The following is a 16418-nucleotide window of genomic DNA, read 5'->3' on the forward strand; positions in this document are numbered from 1 at the left end:
GACCTAAATTCACTTTAAATTCTCATTGTGACCTTGGACATATACTTAGATTTCTTTGAAATAGGCATGATATTTCCTCTCATAGAACTTTTTAAAAAAATGTATGCTGGTCCTGGAGCTGGAACTCAGGGCCTTGGTTGGCTCTGTCTCAAGGATACCTCTGCTCTACCATTTGAACTATAACTCTACTTCTGGCTTTCATGGTGAATAGTTGGAGATGAGAGTCTCAGGGATTTCCTTTCTGGGCTGGCTTCTAATTGCAATCCTCAAATCTCAGCCGCTTGAGTACCTAGAATTGCAGGTTTGAGGCCTCTGTTGCCTGGCTATAGAACAATTTTCAGGGAAATAATTCAAAGCAACAGGCAAATGTAGGTCAGTCCTTATCTATCTAGACTCTGATACTAAGCTATCTGTGTTTAAATCCCAGCATTACCCCTAAATCAGCATTTGGCCTTGGCCACAAACCATGAGTCCTCATATTCTAAACCTCCAAAGAGTTACCACGTCATGTACGCTGATCCTCACCTCCGGCTCATATACCAGGGAGGCTGAGGCGGGAGGATGCAAGTGATAGACCAACCTGGGCTACTTCACAAGATGGTCTCAAAGTCAGTAAGCAAGCAAGTGAACATAAAGGTAACAGAGATGCATTTATAATAGGGGATTAAATGAAAATACCAAAGTAGATGTGGAAGTGCTTAGCATCAGGCTCAGTGCTTAGTGAGTGCCCAGAACACACCTGTCAGGCCCCGTCACCACATGTGACTGTAAATCTCATGGGAATGGACTACGTGCACTAGGCACAGGTGTGGTGTGTGCACGTGTGTGTTGGTACTAGGGCTTGAACTCAGGGTTTTCTTGCTCAGCGTTTTGGCTCATGGCTGGGGTTGTATCACATCTGAGTTTCTCCAGTTAATTAGAGACAAGAATCTCAAGATATGTCTGTGCAGCTGGCTGCTCGTCTGATTGCCAGATCTCAGCCCCTGACCTGTGTCACCAGTGCCAACCAGTTCCCCATTTGAGTGATAGCTTTTGAGACTATTTGACTTTATGCATAAATCAGTGCATGCTGCAAATGTGTGTGCTAGAAATCTCTCCAAATTCTGGCTGTGGATCTTTCCCGCGGCTAGTGGCAGGCTGAACGACATCCTCTGGAGGTGCTGGATAGAATGGTGAGCCACAGTGCTCAGACAGGCAGCCGACCATTGTGGACACACAGCTAGCCCCGTGGCTAAGCATTGGTCAGGTCCGTATGTGTCGTAACTATTTCCAGCCTGCAGAGGGTTTACAGGATGTAGTCCAGTTGAGTTGAGCACATGAAATGCAGCTAGCAACTGATTATTCTTCAAGTGGGACCGCCAAATACAGAGCTGGTTACTGGAGAATGCAAGCACACAGAGCTCCTCCCTGGCCTGGTGCAGAGCCACGGGCATGGAGTGAGACCGCACCACATAAGCATGGACTGTGCCTACTGAGAACACTCGTGGATCCATACAGATGCTCAGTGCCAGCTGCAGTGCGGCTGGCAAGAGCCATGGAAGGAAGGTCTCTAAGCAGAAGCACACAACATGCTCATATCCATCAGCTGACCAGACACTCCTGTATTTCCTCTAAAGTTACTGCACTGACTCGGTGATGGTGTCGGTGTACGAAACAGAAGTCCTAGGAATAATAAGCATCAACCATACATCTGGCATTTTGCTTCCATAACATCACTCATGCAGAAAAGTTCAGGTGGTCTATGCAGGGATCAAGTTTTTAAAAATGAAATCCACTGTATTAAATATTAAGGTCTTATCTACATGGGTTTGATCACAGAAACAGTATTCTCTAAATAATGGGGGAAAAAACCGAAATCCATGCTTAGTGCTAGTGGTTCACGCCTGCATTCCTAACTACACAGGAGGCTGAGATCTGAGGAGCGCACTTCAAAGCCAGCCCAGGCAGAAAAGTCAGTGAGATTCTCATTTGCAGTTAACCACCAGCAAACGGCAAGTGATGCTGTGGCTCACGCGGTAGAGTGCCAGCCACACAGCTAACGGATCATTGCAATCACTGATTTCAGGTGTCCCTGCTTTGCTGACAATTTCCCCAGGAGTGCTTGACAAATGAAAAAAAATTGTTTTAAAACATAGGCCTGCAGGCATGTTCAGGGCCACTTTGGGCCAGAAAGATAGTCCCTAGGAGTGTGCATTTTTATGGCTCCGGTGCTATTCCAGCCAGCAGCCCTTGGCATTGACAGAAAGAGAAAATGAGACAGAGAGCTAGGGACTACGAGATGCGGGCTGTTCACATGTTCTTCTTACCCACCTATCAACTATCAGCCCCTGCTCTGTACCCCACGCCTGTAGGGAGCACCTTAGCTCAGACCCTTGCATACCTTTGAGTGCAAGTTCTGACTTAGTCTTGTGAAAGTGACTTAATCTTCCACAACTCAAATGTTGCAGAGCCTTGGGATTCAAGGCCAGTGTGCCTCATTTAAGAACCTGAACCTTCCTGCAGCCTGCAAGCATCTCCCCATTTCCATGCACTCAGTCATGAATACAGTAATTAATGGCTTCCCAGAGGCTTGCTGAGCTGTTTTTAAGTTGTTATAGTCAAATAAGCTGGGAGAATATTACAAGGAGATTAGTTAGGGGAAAAAAATCAGTGTGTCATTTATTATCAGCCCAGAACATTCAGAATTGTCATTTATAAGAAATAAGCTCATTATTAATAGGAGATTACTTTTCTTGTCTTTATGTGACTATTTTCTTAAATTAAAAATCTTTTTTCTTTATTGCAAAAGAAATGAGCATTCATCTAATACAAATTGGAAAATAAAGAGGAGCAAGAAATGCAAAATGAGAGGCACCATGACCCATCTCCCTAGGTTTACATACCTGGGCGCATGCCTGCCTGGACCTTCTGTGCTGAGGTGATGTTTTGAGTTGTCCCGTGCCTTACATGGCACCTGCTCACCCACACTCACACCCAGTATTTGCCTTTCCTAGATGATTTCGTGTGTGGATCTATTCAGAGGATAGCTTTGTTTGACTTTTAAACTCCATGTATTTGTTCCGAAGTCAGAAACCCACAGATGAGGAAACATCTGAGGAGAGCCCAGGTTGGCTGAGCAGAGGTTGGGTAATTTACAACAAAGTACAAAACACTAACACAGCCAGCATGACAGCTGTGAGCCCCCAGCCTCTACTGCTCACTTCAACCAAGAGCCAGCACCCAGGAGGTCCGGAGAGTGAGGGACAAACCCAGAACCCCACCCCACCCACAAGAGGAGATTAAAGGAGGTTGATCAAAGCCCTGGCATGAAAGCGTTAGCCTGTGATTTGACTTGGCCCATGGCCCCAGAGCTATCCTCAGAACACAGCTGACTTTGAAGTCCTGGAAGCACCCTGGCTCAGAGGAACTCTACAGGGTGGCACTGAAGTGGACAGTGCTCCTGCCTGCCTGAGCACGCTTCCTCCCTCCTGCCCACATCTGCCCAGCCGTCTTTGCTGTGGTGGACATGGGATGCTGGGAGGTTGGCTGTGCTGCAGGTCTAGGGAGAAGGAAATCTTGTCCATCCTCAGTCCCTCTCCCATCTCTGTCCTGTGCTCTTCTCGCTCCTACCATGCATTGTCTCTTGAGTGACATTATGACTCAGCCACCCATTCCCCAGAGAGGAGCATTTCCTACCTAAGCCCCCATGCCTTTCCAACATCCTGCCTTGAATTTCTTTTTGTACCAGTACCGGAGTCTGATGCTTTCCCTTAGGTTTCTGTCACTCTAGGCTGGCACTGTCCTGTGTGAGCTACACCTCCTTCCAGCTTTTTGCTGGCCAGTTGGAGGTAAGAGGGCCAGGACCAAGCACAGAAGTGCTTTGGGATAGTAACTACTCTGTCTGCTGGGGACAGCACTGACAGAGAATGTGCGGGGAGAAGGAAAATCCAGTATTGAGGGCCAAGGTGAAAATGGGTGCTTTCACCTGGGGAAAGACAAGCCAGACATTTCTGAGCAAGGTTGTGAGCCAAGCTGAGCACTGTGGAGAAACGGGCGGGACTGCCAGGGCCTTGGTTGTGTGACTTGTACTCAGTAGGAGTGACCCTATGGATTCACCTTGGTTGTGGAAGGGATTGCAGAAAAGAGTGTAAAGAGTGACCAACTGAGTGTAAGAAGTGACCAACCAGCTGAGGAGGGAGGAGGAGGATTTCCAGGCTGGGAGGCTACTACAGAGCCAAGCATAACCTAACCCTAGCACCCAGAAACCGGAGCCTGAGGGGATGGCAGGGGTGGACAGGCATGGCCAGGGGTGGACAGAGGCAGACAGACATGGGAGCTGAGGCCCACTGCAAACTGGAGACACCCTCACCACCCGGCAAGGCAACTCAGTGGAGTTTTTCACTGATTGATTGATTGAAGTTCTTTGGAAAGCCCATCTGAAAGCCACCACTCCCCTCATGGAGGCGGGCGGAATGGCTCTTTTGTCTTCACTGTAAACAGCACAGCTTGCTCTGAGAAAGAGAGTGGCTAGGAGAGTGGAGCAAGACTCTGTGGGCCTCCCTTCAGCTCCAGCCGTGTCCTCCTATGTGCCAGCCCACTGTGTCTTACACACCTTTTATCAACTGCAGCACCTAGCAGAGTCAGTAAATTCTCAGTGTTGCTTGATTTGCATTTCCATTACAGTCTCCAAGATAAAAGAGGGGACATAAGAAAAATGAACATACTTGCAGACAGTCTTACGACATACTCTGCATACAGAAATGCAAATGGGATGTGAATTTGAATTGCAAACCTTTTGTATGCAAGAAGCAAGGAGGCATAACTGGCTTTGGATCCACTGAGCTGTTAAAATCCACTAGTAGGCCTCCATCTCTGGACTCCCAGAGACGAGTGAAATCCCTGCACCCTGAAGAGCGGAGTTACCAGAGCAGGGGAATAACCAGGCCAGGTGGTCAGGGCAAGGAAATGGTGTGTGTGTGTGTGTGTTCCCTTTGGAAATGATGACTACCAAGAAACCCAGTTAGTTAGATGGGAATGGCTAGAAGACTTACTGCGGTTAGGAGAGACTGGAGAGAGGATGGGAGGACCCAGCGCTGCCAGAACAAAACAAGCCCACTAGACTAAAGGAACAGCAGGGAATGCACCCAGATATTAGCGCAGCAGCAAAATGGACAGTTCTACAGACAAGAAAAGGGAGCACCGGTGCCACTGGTGTGACCATAAGCAGAAGTCCGTTTGTGTGAGGATGTGCCTGCATCAGACCCGGCTTCTCCCCTGGTCTTTCAGCTGCCCGGCTGATCCAGAACATGGACTCCAGTGCCGAGCCTTGCACAGACTTTTTCAAGTACGCCTGCGGAGGCTGGCTGAAGCGCAATGTCATCCCAGAGACCAGCTCCCGCTACAGCAATTTCGACGTCCTCAGGGATGAGCTGGAGGTGGTTCTCAAAGGTGAGTGGCCCCTCGGTCTGCCTACTTTATTTTAAAAGCTGGTACTGCGAGTGCTTACTGGGCTCCATGCAGAAGATTCGAGTTGCTGAGGCATCTGGCGCTGGTGGACTTGTTTTCCTCTCCCCCAGTCTTGCCTAGGTTTGTGGGCACACAAGTGACAAAGGCCTTTCATCCCCAGAGATGGGGTATTTATGCCATTTTAGAGGGAAAAATGAATAAGCATCAGGGAACACTGCTTTTTCCATGTCCGTTCCATTCCTGGAAGGCATGATTCATGCCCATCTTCTCTTGGTAGCTTAGAGGAAGGTCAGCACTAACCTCCAGTCTCCATCCTCTGTTCCATCCTCTAGAAGTTACTTCAGAGGGGGATGGGGAACTTTTGCTCCTTTAACATCTAGCCATGTAGAAGCATCCATCCATTAGCACATTCTGAACATGAAGGGTGCAGCTACACCAAGAGAATTCTATTTCCTTCTTCCAGAGGATATCTTTGTTACATTCCAGATTCCTTGTGTCACTTCCACGAAGACACTCTCGCCTAGGGGACAGCAGTGCACGCCAGTCAGGGCCATCTAAATAGTCTAGCATCCGAATCAGCTTGAAAAAAACACCTCCTCAGGGTGGGATAGGTGTGTTGATCTGCAGACAAGCCTGGCTTTTCCCATCGGAGTTTGGCACTCAGAAGAAGAATCACGAAGTTTGGGTTCTGGTGTTTACAGAGCCTACACTGGAAGCCATGACAGCTGCAGATGAGCAAATGTTCTGATGTATTTTCTGTAATGCCCTCTTTCAGAAGTCCTTCAGGAATCCAAACCAGAGGACATAGTGGCAGTGCAGAAAGCCAAAACCTTGTACAGATCTTGTATCAATGAGTGTAAGTGCTCCTTATGTTCATTTTATCAAGAGAATGCACGCATGCCCACACTGGGGCCTGAATGTGTGGGACCTTCACCGTGCATTTCTTTTGTTTCCTAAAGCTGCCATTGAGAGCCGAGGTGGGCAGCCTCTCCTCAAACTGCTGCCAGAGATACACGGCTGGCCGGTGGCCACTGAAAACTGGGAACAGACCTATGGTAAGGCAGCTCCCCGCTATTTGTTTTTTAAACCGCATGGATTTCCTCGTGGCATCTGTGATTGTGTCAGTCATGAGCTCCGATTTCTAGACACTTGTGTCCACTCTCATTGCTTTAGGTGGGTCTTGGACAGCCGAGAAAGCTATTGCACAACTGAATTCCAAGTATGGAAAAAAGGTCCTCATCAATTTCTTTGTTGGCACTGATGACAAGAACTCTGCCCAGCACATCATTCATGTAAGTGTGTGCTGAACATCTCGGGGTCTTCACAGTGTGACCTGACTGCCAGACACCTTGTGCATTTGAGGTTTAGAAACAAGGCCTTTTCTCATTTTACTCACACGAGCGGCAGAGACCTTCTGTGCTATGGGACTGCTGTGAGGAGCCTAGAAGGCTCACCCTCGCCAGTGAGTTCTAGAGCTACCTCGGGGCTTGCTCATGCACCTGATTAAAGGGAAAGATGCATGAGGCTCCCCAGAGAGGAGATGGGGCCCCAGGTGAGAGTGGGAGAGGAGAAGGCAGTGGGAGGTGCAGGTCCTGGGGCTCCTGCATGGATGCGGAGCCTAATGCCCCTCTGCTATCTTCTCCAGTGGTCCCAGAGTGCATGGGCACAGTGATGTAGAAAGCTGCCTCCTGCCAGGCTTCCCTCTGATGCCTGGCCTCCAGCTTGGAGGCAGTGGCCGGCCTATCTCTGGGTTTTGTTCCAGCTGTTCTATACCTGTGGATTGCGATCATATTTTTTTGTTTTGTATATTTTTTTCTAGTTTGACCAGCCTCGACTCGGCCTCCCGTCCAGAGACTACTATGAATGCACTGGAATTTATAAGGAGGTAAGTTTTGAAAGGGGTAGGGGAAGGAAATAACTCCAAATTATAAACTAGAGAACAATCTGCCCCCCAAACCTGCAATTAATGAAGATGAATAGAGCCAAGTCTGAACACCCTCCCCACATTCTTCATTCATGACAGACACCTGATATCACACAGAATAATGAGCCATCTTTCAGAGAATTAATCAAAGAGACCGTGAAGGTTTGAAAAAAAGAAAAAGCTTTAAATTCCTTATCGGCATCTTGATTTTAGCACTGAAAAGCATTCTAGTCTGAATTTTGTGAAGCCAGTTTTAAACATTTAATTCACTAGTAAATTGTGGCATTTGGGAAATGACCAGGTTTTCAGAGCATAGGGTAGTGTCAAAGGTTGACTGATGCCATGAAGGCGTTCTTCTAGAACCTTTTGAGGACCAGGCAAACAGGGCATCCACCCTCTGGTTCTCACACTGGTCCACCTTCCCTGGGCCTCCCTCCCCACTGCAGCTGACCCCCGCTGCTCTTCCTTTCACCACAACTGGGCCCCATTGGACAGCATCATTGTGCTCAGCCTCACCAACACAAGGGACAGCACGGGTAAAAGCAGGATGGTGGTGAGTCCTGTGCAGTTGGACAGGAGGGGAGGTTTGAGTCCTGCGATGTTGGCCTGGGTGTTATTTGGTAGTTGGCTTCGACAATCCTAAAGCCTCAGTGTGAGCCAAGCCTGATCTGTCCTCCCAGCTCAGTCCTTAGCTCAGTACGTCAAACCTTGGACTCACTCTGCCCCCACCATTCTAATGTACAGAGATTTCCCCCTCTCTGAGGTCTTTCTGAAATCACTCAACATGGTGATGTTTCTTGTTTGTTCTTCGTTTTTCTGAAAGATACGAGATAATGGTGTGTCTGTGCACATCACACTCAGTGGAACATGGCACTCTTGAACGTGGTATGGTTGTTTTTTTACTTACAGGGTTCGTGTTAGTTCTGAAGTTCTTGGTATTTTAGAATTGGAGGGTTTCACTGATTTTACAAGTTGTATTAATGAGTGGGATTGGAAGTGTTAAGCTTGTATTTGTGCATGTGCACACGTGGCTGGCAAGCTTCTGTGCTGGGACAGAGCATGGAGAGCCCAGCACTGGACCCGCACCAAGGAGCAGTTTTAGTTCTCCTGACTCTGTGCAGAGCCTCTGCCACACAGAGGAGGCCATGGCCGGGCCCTGTGGCCCTCTGTCTCCTACTGCGGGGGAGTCCATGGACCTGTGGACTAGGAACCTAAAGAATCTAAATGCAAACAGCAGACACTGGTGACCAGGGGGCCGTGTGGACCAGCCAGGCTTCCTGAACACAGACATGCGCTGTGGGAGAGGGCAGCCACGCTGTGAGAGAGGGCAGCCACACTGTGTGAGAGGGCAGCCATGCTGTGTGAAAATGCAGCCACACTGTGTGAGAGTGCAACCACTGTACTCATCTACACTCATGCACACACACACACACACACATACACACGAGCATCAGGATGCAGCTCACATGAAAATCATGATGTGGTTCACATGTGGGCATGTCCACACCCAAGAGCATCACATAGGTCACATGCCTCGGTGTGCACATGCATGTACACATCTGCACACAAGCATCACGACACATTTCACATGTGCACATACACAAACATCATGCATGTCATGTGTCTGCACACACATGAGCATCATGTATTTCTTGTGCCCATGTGTGTATTCACACAAGGTCATCATGATGCATGCCACATGTCTGTGTGCACACACACACAAGCATCCTGCATGTCATGTGCCTGTGTGCACACACATGTACACCTGAACACGAGCACCATAGTGCATGTCATGTGTCCATTCACACATGAGTCATCACAATGTATTTCACATGTATGCACAGTGCCCACACTGCATTTCAGGACTACAACACACGTGAGTAACCTGCTGGGCTAAAGAAGCCATTCTGGACAGGCAGAGGCGCTGTCAGGCAGGTGGTGGGAAGCAAGCTTCGCAGCAGTGAGTGATTGGAGGAGGAGGAGGAGGAGGAGCAGGAGGAGGAGGAGAGGAGGAGGAAGAAGGGGGTGTCCTCAGAATGCCAAAAGAACTTGGAATGTGGCCACATGGACCAAAGCCAAAGAGATGTCCCAATCATGGAATGCATGTGTGTCTAAATCAGAGGGAAAATGGACAGGAAACCCCTAAGCCCTGTCTACCTGTGAAGGAGCTCGAGCGAAGGTGTGTGGTCTTGAAGCTAAGAAGGACCCCAGGAGTCGAGACTAAACCTGGAGAGGACTGTGGTGCCCGCTCCCTGTCCGTGGTGGGAGCTGAGGACCAGGCTTTTCTCAGTGTGATCAAGGTCTCCTAGGAAACAGATCTCTGCTCTCGTGAACCACCTGCCGGTGTGAGAGACAGACACTAAAGGAACAAGTAAATAAGTCAAGAAAAAAGATAAATTGAGATAGTGCTATAAGAATAAAAGAGCAATACAGTAGGAGAGTGGGAGTAGGGTGGATGGATGGGTGGGTGGATGGGTGGATGGATGGGTGGATGGGTGAGTGGATGGGTGGGTGGATGAATGGACAGATGGGTACTTCCAGAATGAGCTTTCTTGGTCATCTTAAAGTTTGTATTCGTGTTGACTAATTGTACAAGGGTATTATTTCTGACACACACACCATCCTCCCTTCTCCTCTTCCCACACCCTCAACAGGCCTTGTGCATCCTTTGCACATGTTTGTGAGGTTTGTGAGTCCTTTGTATGTGTATGTGAAGCTTGTGAGTCCCTTCACATGTGTGTGTGAGGCTCATGGGTCCCTTCACACATGTGTGTGTGTGTGAGGCTCATGATTCCCTTTGCATGTGTGTGTGAGGCTTGTGGGTCCCTTTGGACATGTGTGTGTGAGGCTTCTGGATCACTTCACACTTGTGTGTGTCTCATGGTTCCCTTTGCACGTGTGTGTGTGTGTGTGTGTGTGTGTGTGGCTCGTAGGTCCCTATGCACATGTGTTTCTGAGGCTCATGGGTCCCTTTGTACATGTGTGAGGCTCGTGGTTTTTTGAGCATTTGTGTGTGAGGCTTATGGGTCTGTGTGTGTGTGTGTGTGTGTGTGTGTGTGTATGTGTGTGTGTGTGTGTGTGTAGCTCGCAGATCCCTTTGCTTGTGTGTGGGGACCTGGGAACCTCATCAATACAACCGGACATGCTTTGGAAGTTGGGCCTGACTATGAGATCTCTGTTCCCTTCCCAAACCCGGGGGGCACCCCATGCACGTCTGGGCCTCTGAGGACCCAAGGGAGCCCTGGACACTGTGCACTGGACAGGAGACCCCTGGGGACACAGGCCCCGGGTCTGCATCCTGCGTGGGTTTGCACTGTTCCTCCTTTCTGCTCTGGGTCTTTTCAGACACTCGGTGGCTGCTCCCTCTCTGTGCTGGCTGCCACGTGTCAGCTGGGATATACCCTGGCCATTGTGAGAGGAACCCCATCTATTATAGTCCAGCTCCTATGCAGCCCCCCAGCAAACCACATCTCCCCCACCTCTCGGCCAAGAATCACACAGCTCTGCCCTGCTCAGTCCTCTCTGCCTGCACTACCCAATTTCCTTCTCAGGGCAGACACACCACTGCTAAGAGCCAGTGTCCTAAACAAATCCCCTGAGAGTGGAGCCTCCGATTCCTTAACTGATGGGTCCTCCAAAGTACCCAGGGACCTGCCAGTCTGAGTGGAGAGAGGTGCTTCTCCTCCCTGGCTCTCACCGTCCCTCATCAGCCATGACACGGAGGCAGGAAGGGCTGTATTAAAATGGCTCCAGCCACTTTGCCACATGTCCTTGTCCGGCCCGCTGCAGGAGGGCAGTGCTGGTGGGACACTGCACTATGGGGCTGGTCTCTGGGGCCATGTGTGGCTTAACTCTCCACCCAGTGGCTGTTTTATGGACTTCATCCTTCCCTTTCACACAGCCATCCCCTTAAAACAGCTCTTGTCGGAGCCAGAATTTAACCATTGATTCCTGCTCGGAGGCTGTGGAGAGATTTTCTTGGGGCCTTCTCCACTCATGATCACTGGCTGACTAAAAAGAAGCTAATTTGAAGTGCTGGAGGTTGGTTCACATCAAATAGTGATTGCCCAGCATGTCCAAGGTCCTGGGGTCAGTTCTTTCCATTGCTAGCAAGTTATCATTGTCGTCATCCTCATCCTTATCTCTTTAAAGCATGGAGTGGCTCGAGCCCTAGCAGAGAATTTACTTGTCTCAAGTTCAAACCACACTGTGGTGGGGGAAGAAAAATTGACTTCATGAATGTCAGAGACACAGGCGTCTGTAGTCTCAATTCTTAAAACAAGCCATGGCTTCACAGCAGAGTCACATCCTGACAAGGGCAGGAACTGTAGCAGCCAGCTTGAATGCTGATAAACCCTGGGTCATTTGGAAGCCAGGAAGGTCGCTCAAGGTCCTAACACAGGTTTCTGACCACTGTGGCAGGTCCCGTTAACACACTAGATGACAGGGAATGCAGACCAGGCAGGGCCCAGGGTAGGAAGCCCGGGCTGGGTCCTGGTAGCTTTCTGCCCTCGCCGCAGCTGCAGATGTGCAAGCAGAGCTGGCTCAGAGCAAAAAGAAGCTCACGGGGCCCCAATTCTCTTCTCACCTCATTCATAGAAATACTCAGCATCGTGCAAAGAAAAATCTCAGTGGGTAGATATTGGAAAATTCAAATTACCATCACCTTCATAGTAATATTCCCTGCAGAAGGAGATGGATTTATTTGCTGTGAATGCGGATCATTCAAAACACTGCCAGCTTCTGCTTGCGGAGCGGGGGTCCATACCTCATGAACTCAGATGAGCTTGTTTATTGCAACATGAAACAAGAATTCTGATTACCTTTTAATAGGAAAGGAATGGAGTTGGCAAGAATATAGAGAAATATGAAAGTGTGCATGTGTGTCTGTGTATGTGTATATATATATATATATATGTACATTCATTTCTGTTACCTTAGTGATTCATTTTTTATGCAGATTCACAGCTGAATGCTATTCGTTCTCCTGGGAGAAGCAGCTGCCTGAATAGAGAAGTTGGCAGGTGGGGGTGAGAAAATGGGGGGCCAGGGAAGAAGAGGAAAGGAGGAAGAGGGAAGGGGAAGAAAGAGAGGAGGGGGAAAGAAGGGGAGGAGAAGAGGAAAAAGGGAAGAAGAAGAGGGGAGAAGAATGGGGAGGACTGAAGGAGAAGGAAGAAGAGGAGGCGAGCACAGCCGCACAGACCCTTCCTATAAGAAAGAAGCTTCCTAGGAGGCTGTTTAATTTAGCATGCAACTGACATGGATAGCACGTGGATCAGATTTGCCCCTTCTGCTTGGTCCTGGCATGGCAGCCTCATTTCATTTCCCTGTTAGTCTTGTAATGGACCACTGTGAATAATGCGTCCTTTGCTTATGAGCAGTTGGTAGGGATAGAAACTATTCTTGAAAGCAAGTGTTGGACATTTTATCATCCACATTAGGCCTTCACTTGTCTCTGCCCTGGAATCTAGCCTTGGAAGCACAGAGGGCCCCACCTCCACTCCCAAGGTGAGACCATTATTTTTCCAGTTAACTTTGACCTGCTTGGCCGCTGGTGATAGGAACCTAAATGTGAGGTACATTTCAAGTGAGATACAATTGTACTTTAATTGCTGATGGGAAATGATGGCTCAGAAGCAGCAGAAAGTTTAGATTGAACAAAGGGAGATTTGACTTCCTGGGTTGCATTGAATGTGATGCGTAAGGCATTCGCATGGTCTATAAGGGGTGGATGAGAAAATAACTCATTTGTAGCTTACATCTGCAAACCAAAATGCATCTGAGGATCAAAAGTAAAGGAATTGAGAGCTGACATCGGACGGCATCGTACAGTGAAATCCCTCTGCGCTGAGGGTCTTGTGGCATACATAAACTAAACACACTCAGGAGCTCCTGAGAGCAGTCTCATGAAGAATTACTGTGTGATCTGACAATAAGGACAGATTTCCTGATCATATTATTTCAGTATGCAGCTGTGTTCTCCTCAAACATAAAAACTTTCATGGTAGCTCTGAACAAAGAAAACCTGAGAAGAATGGGTTTGGGTAAGGAATTTACTGTCCAGTAAGGAAAAACAAGATGGGATTATTTCTCAGGAAGGAATTTGCAATTCTATTATTGTTGGTTGTGGGGCTTGAACTCAGGGCCCAGGCACCCTCCCTCAAGGCTAGCATCTACTGGTTTAAGCCACAGCGCCACTTCCTGTTTGTGAGTGGTTAATTGGAGATAAGAGACTCAAAAAAAAACTTTTCTGAAACCTAATTCTCAGATCTCAGTCTTCTAAGTAGCTAGGATTACAGATGTGAGACACCAGTGCCTGTCTATTGCAGTTTCTTTCTCATCAAGGTAAAATGATTAGATTGAACATTCCATGACTTCCACAGGCAGTGGGCATAAAGTAGTTATTGCAACTTTTTGCTTGTTTGGCTGTCCTGGTGTTAGAACACAGGGCTTTGTGCTTGCTAAGGAAGTGCTCTACCACTGAGCCACAGATTTATGCTCTAATGAAAAGATAACTTTGTCTTCTAAGAATCTGTGTGGGTCATTTCTTTTAGGACTTAGGAAAGGGTTTCTGTCTCACTGTGCTTCATCTGCTATGAAAAGCAAACCCTTTACTGCACTTCCCCTCTGTACTGACTGAGCTGTGGTATGTCAGCATCACCTCTGACTTGTTTCCAGTGAGGAGAAGGATCATTTTGAGCTAGACTACCATGATGGATATAAGAAACTTCTCTAACATTTTCCCATTTATTTCTTGCAGGCTTGTACGGCATACGTGGATTTTATGATTTCTGTGGCCAAATTGGTTCGTCAGGAGGAGGGATTGCCTATTGATGAGAACCAGATTGCTCTGGAGATGAATAAAGTTATGGAACTGGAAAAAGAAATTGCAAACGTAAAACATATTTTCTTTTCTGATATACTGAATAATGTCAGCTGGGGCTTTCCCCTCCCCCTCTCCTGTGGTAAGGGCACAAGTGTACCTGCTGCTACCATAATGAAGGCATCTCTGACTGCTGCCAGAGCCTTTGAAACTGGAGGGCTTTATTGTAAACTGGGTGGCAGTCAAACTGTTGTGTGCCTTTGAGTAAATTGGATCAAAAGCTAAATTGATAGAACGTTATAGTGAAATTTCAGTTTTTGGGAGCCTTACGGAGTTAAACACACCCAGAGTAGGTGAGATTGACACACAAAAAGCTTTGCTGTTGTGAACAACTGGACTTTATTTTGTAGTTTTGGAATTTAAAATGAGCACGGAGATCAGTGTGAATCCCTCCACCATGAAGTGCTGGCCACAAACATGGCGAGAGGCCAAGGGCTGGCTTCCAGACTGCTGAGCTCCCAGCAGGGAGCCAAGCTGAGCCTTGGGCCCAGGATGTGTGGTGTGTGCAGGTCTGTGGTCCTGGTGAATGCTGGAGTCTGAGCTGGCACTTGGTTATCTGATGGCCCTGGAGTGGGGCCCTGTGGTCAGGAGCCAGCAAATGTTGACTCTACTTAGTGTCTGGATTCACTGAACCCATACTCAGAGCAGCCCAGCGCCTCCCTACGGCCCGGGGCCTTATCAGATTCTTTAAAGAAAGACGATCTCAGAGGAAACTAGCTTTCCTGGGCTGCATGGAGCCAAGTCTCCAGGTCTAGCCAGACTGCTGAGGGCTACAGCTGGGTGGATGGTGGTGGATGCAGTCTGATGGGCTCCATGTGGTTCTGCCAGGGCACAGAAGTGTGGGGGCAGCCCTGACAGGGACTGTACTTCTCTGCTGGCCCAGCTCTCCCTCCACTCAGCCTTGGCTCTGTAGAGATGGAGCTGTACTCTTTCTGGCATGTCTGGTCTCTGAGCAGGCAGGGGGTCTCAGCCGCTGTGAGCACTGCCTGTGCTTCTCTGATGGTGTCCACCACCGAATAGCCTACAGGAATAGCAAGGGTGACTGCTGTCATACACCTGATTGCCTCTGGAAAACATTTTGGCCATTGTCACCAAGTAATCTTTTCCCTTACCTTGTCTCTGTTCACTTAAATTCATGTTTACTCATTCTAGCCACTGATTAGAGGGATGCAGTATAATGTGTCTTATAACAAAATAAAATTGGCTACCTTTTTTTTTTTTTGTCATGTGGTTTGAACTCTGGGCCTGGGCGCTGTCCCCAAGCTCTTCAGCTCAAGGCTACCGCCCTCCCCCTTGAGTCATAGCGCCACTTCCAGTTTTCTAGTAGTTAATTGAAGATAAGAGTCTCATGAGCTTTCATGCCTGGACTGGCTTTGAACCACGATCCTCAGATCTCCTGAGAAACTCGGACAACAGGTGTGAGCCCCCATACCCGGCTAATTGGCTGCTTTTGAGTAGAGAGCTGAGTTGTCATTGGATAGGATGGGAGAGGGCAGGAAATTAGGAAAAACAGCTACCTCACAACCTGACTTTTCTTTTGTTTGCCATAAATTATGGTGGCAATTTTTTTTTCTTGGCTGGACTCTTGAGACCTTGAAAAGGGTGGAGGGACTGAGACTGGAGTCCATGAGAGATGAGCTGGAGAAAGTTATCCTATGAAGCAGGATTTAGTTGAACAGGCCACTGATCCACAAATATGGCTTATGTGGCTCAGTAATGTGTCAAGATATACAAAAGAGTTTTGAAGAATTTTAAAGACAACACATAGCCACATATTGAAAATTATTACCAAATGCATAAAAGCTTAAAATACCAAATGCATAAAAGCTTGAATTTCATTTTCATTTCCAGTATGACAAAAGAAATCACAAAACAAGTTCCATATAGGCCATAGTGAACACCTTTTTCCTTTCCTTGGTATAGTTATATTTATAGTTATAGTTATATTTTTTCTAAGGAATTCCTTTAATTCTAAGATAATCATGAAAAAAATATTATCTCTAGGCTACAACTAAATCTGAAGATCGAAATGACCCAATGCTTCTTTACAACAAAATGACAGTGGCCCAGCTCCAAAATAACTTCTCACTCGAAATCAATGGCAAGGTGAGCAGGGGTTTCCTTGGCCCTCTTATTATACTGTGTCCTAAAATTAAAATACTGTGT

General features: G+C 47.8%; 1 protein-coding gene across 1 annotated transcript in view; it reads left to right on the forward strand.

Moving 5' to 3' along the window:
- Positions 1 to 16418, forward strand: part of Mme (membrane metalloendopeptidase) — a 64031-nt gene that overhangs the window by 18399 nt on the left and 29214 nt on the right. The window contains exons 4-10 of the mRNA XM_090337926.1: positions 5266 to 5427; positions 6221 to 6301; positions 6405 to 6500; positions 6619 to 6737; positions 7265 to 7330; positions 14130 to 14264; positions 16257 to 16358. Coding sequence (XP_090194052.1) covers positions 5266 to 5427; positions 6221 to 6301; positions 6405 to 6500; positions 6619 to 6737; positions 7265 to 7330; positions 14130 to 14264; positions 16257 to 16358 — 761 coding nt within the window. The remainder of the gene's footprint in view (positions 1 to 5265; positions 5428 to 6220; positions 6302 to 6404; positions 6501 to 6618; positions 6738 to 7264; positions 7331 to 14129; positions 14265 to 16256; positions 16359 to 16418) is intronic.

Source organism: Megascapheus bottae, chromosome 1, assembly GCF_031878675.1.
Source record: "Megascapheus bottae isolate mThoBot1 chromosome 1, mThoBot2.hap1, whole genome shotgun sequence".
Classification (NCBI taxonomy): Eukaryota; Metazoa; Chordata; class Mammalia; order Rodentia; family Geomyidae; genus Megascapheus; species Megascapheus bottae.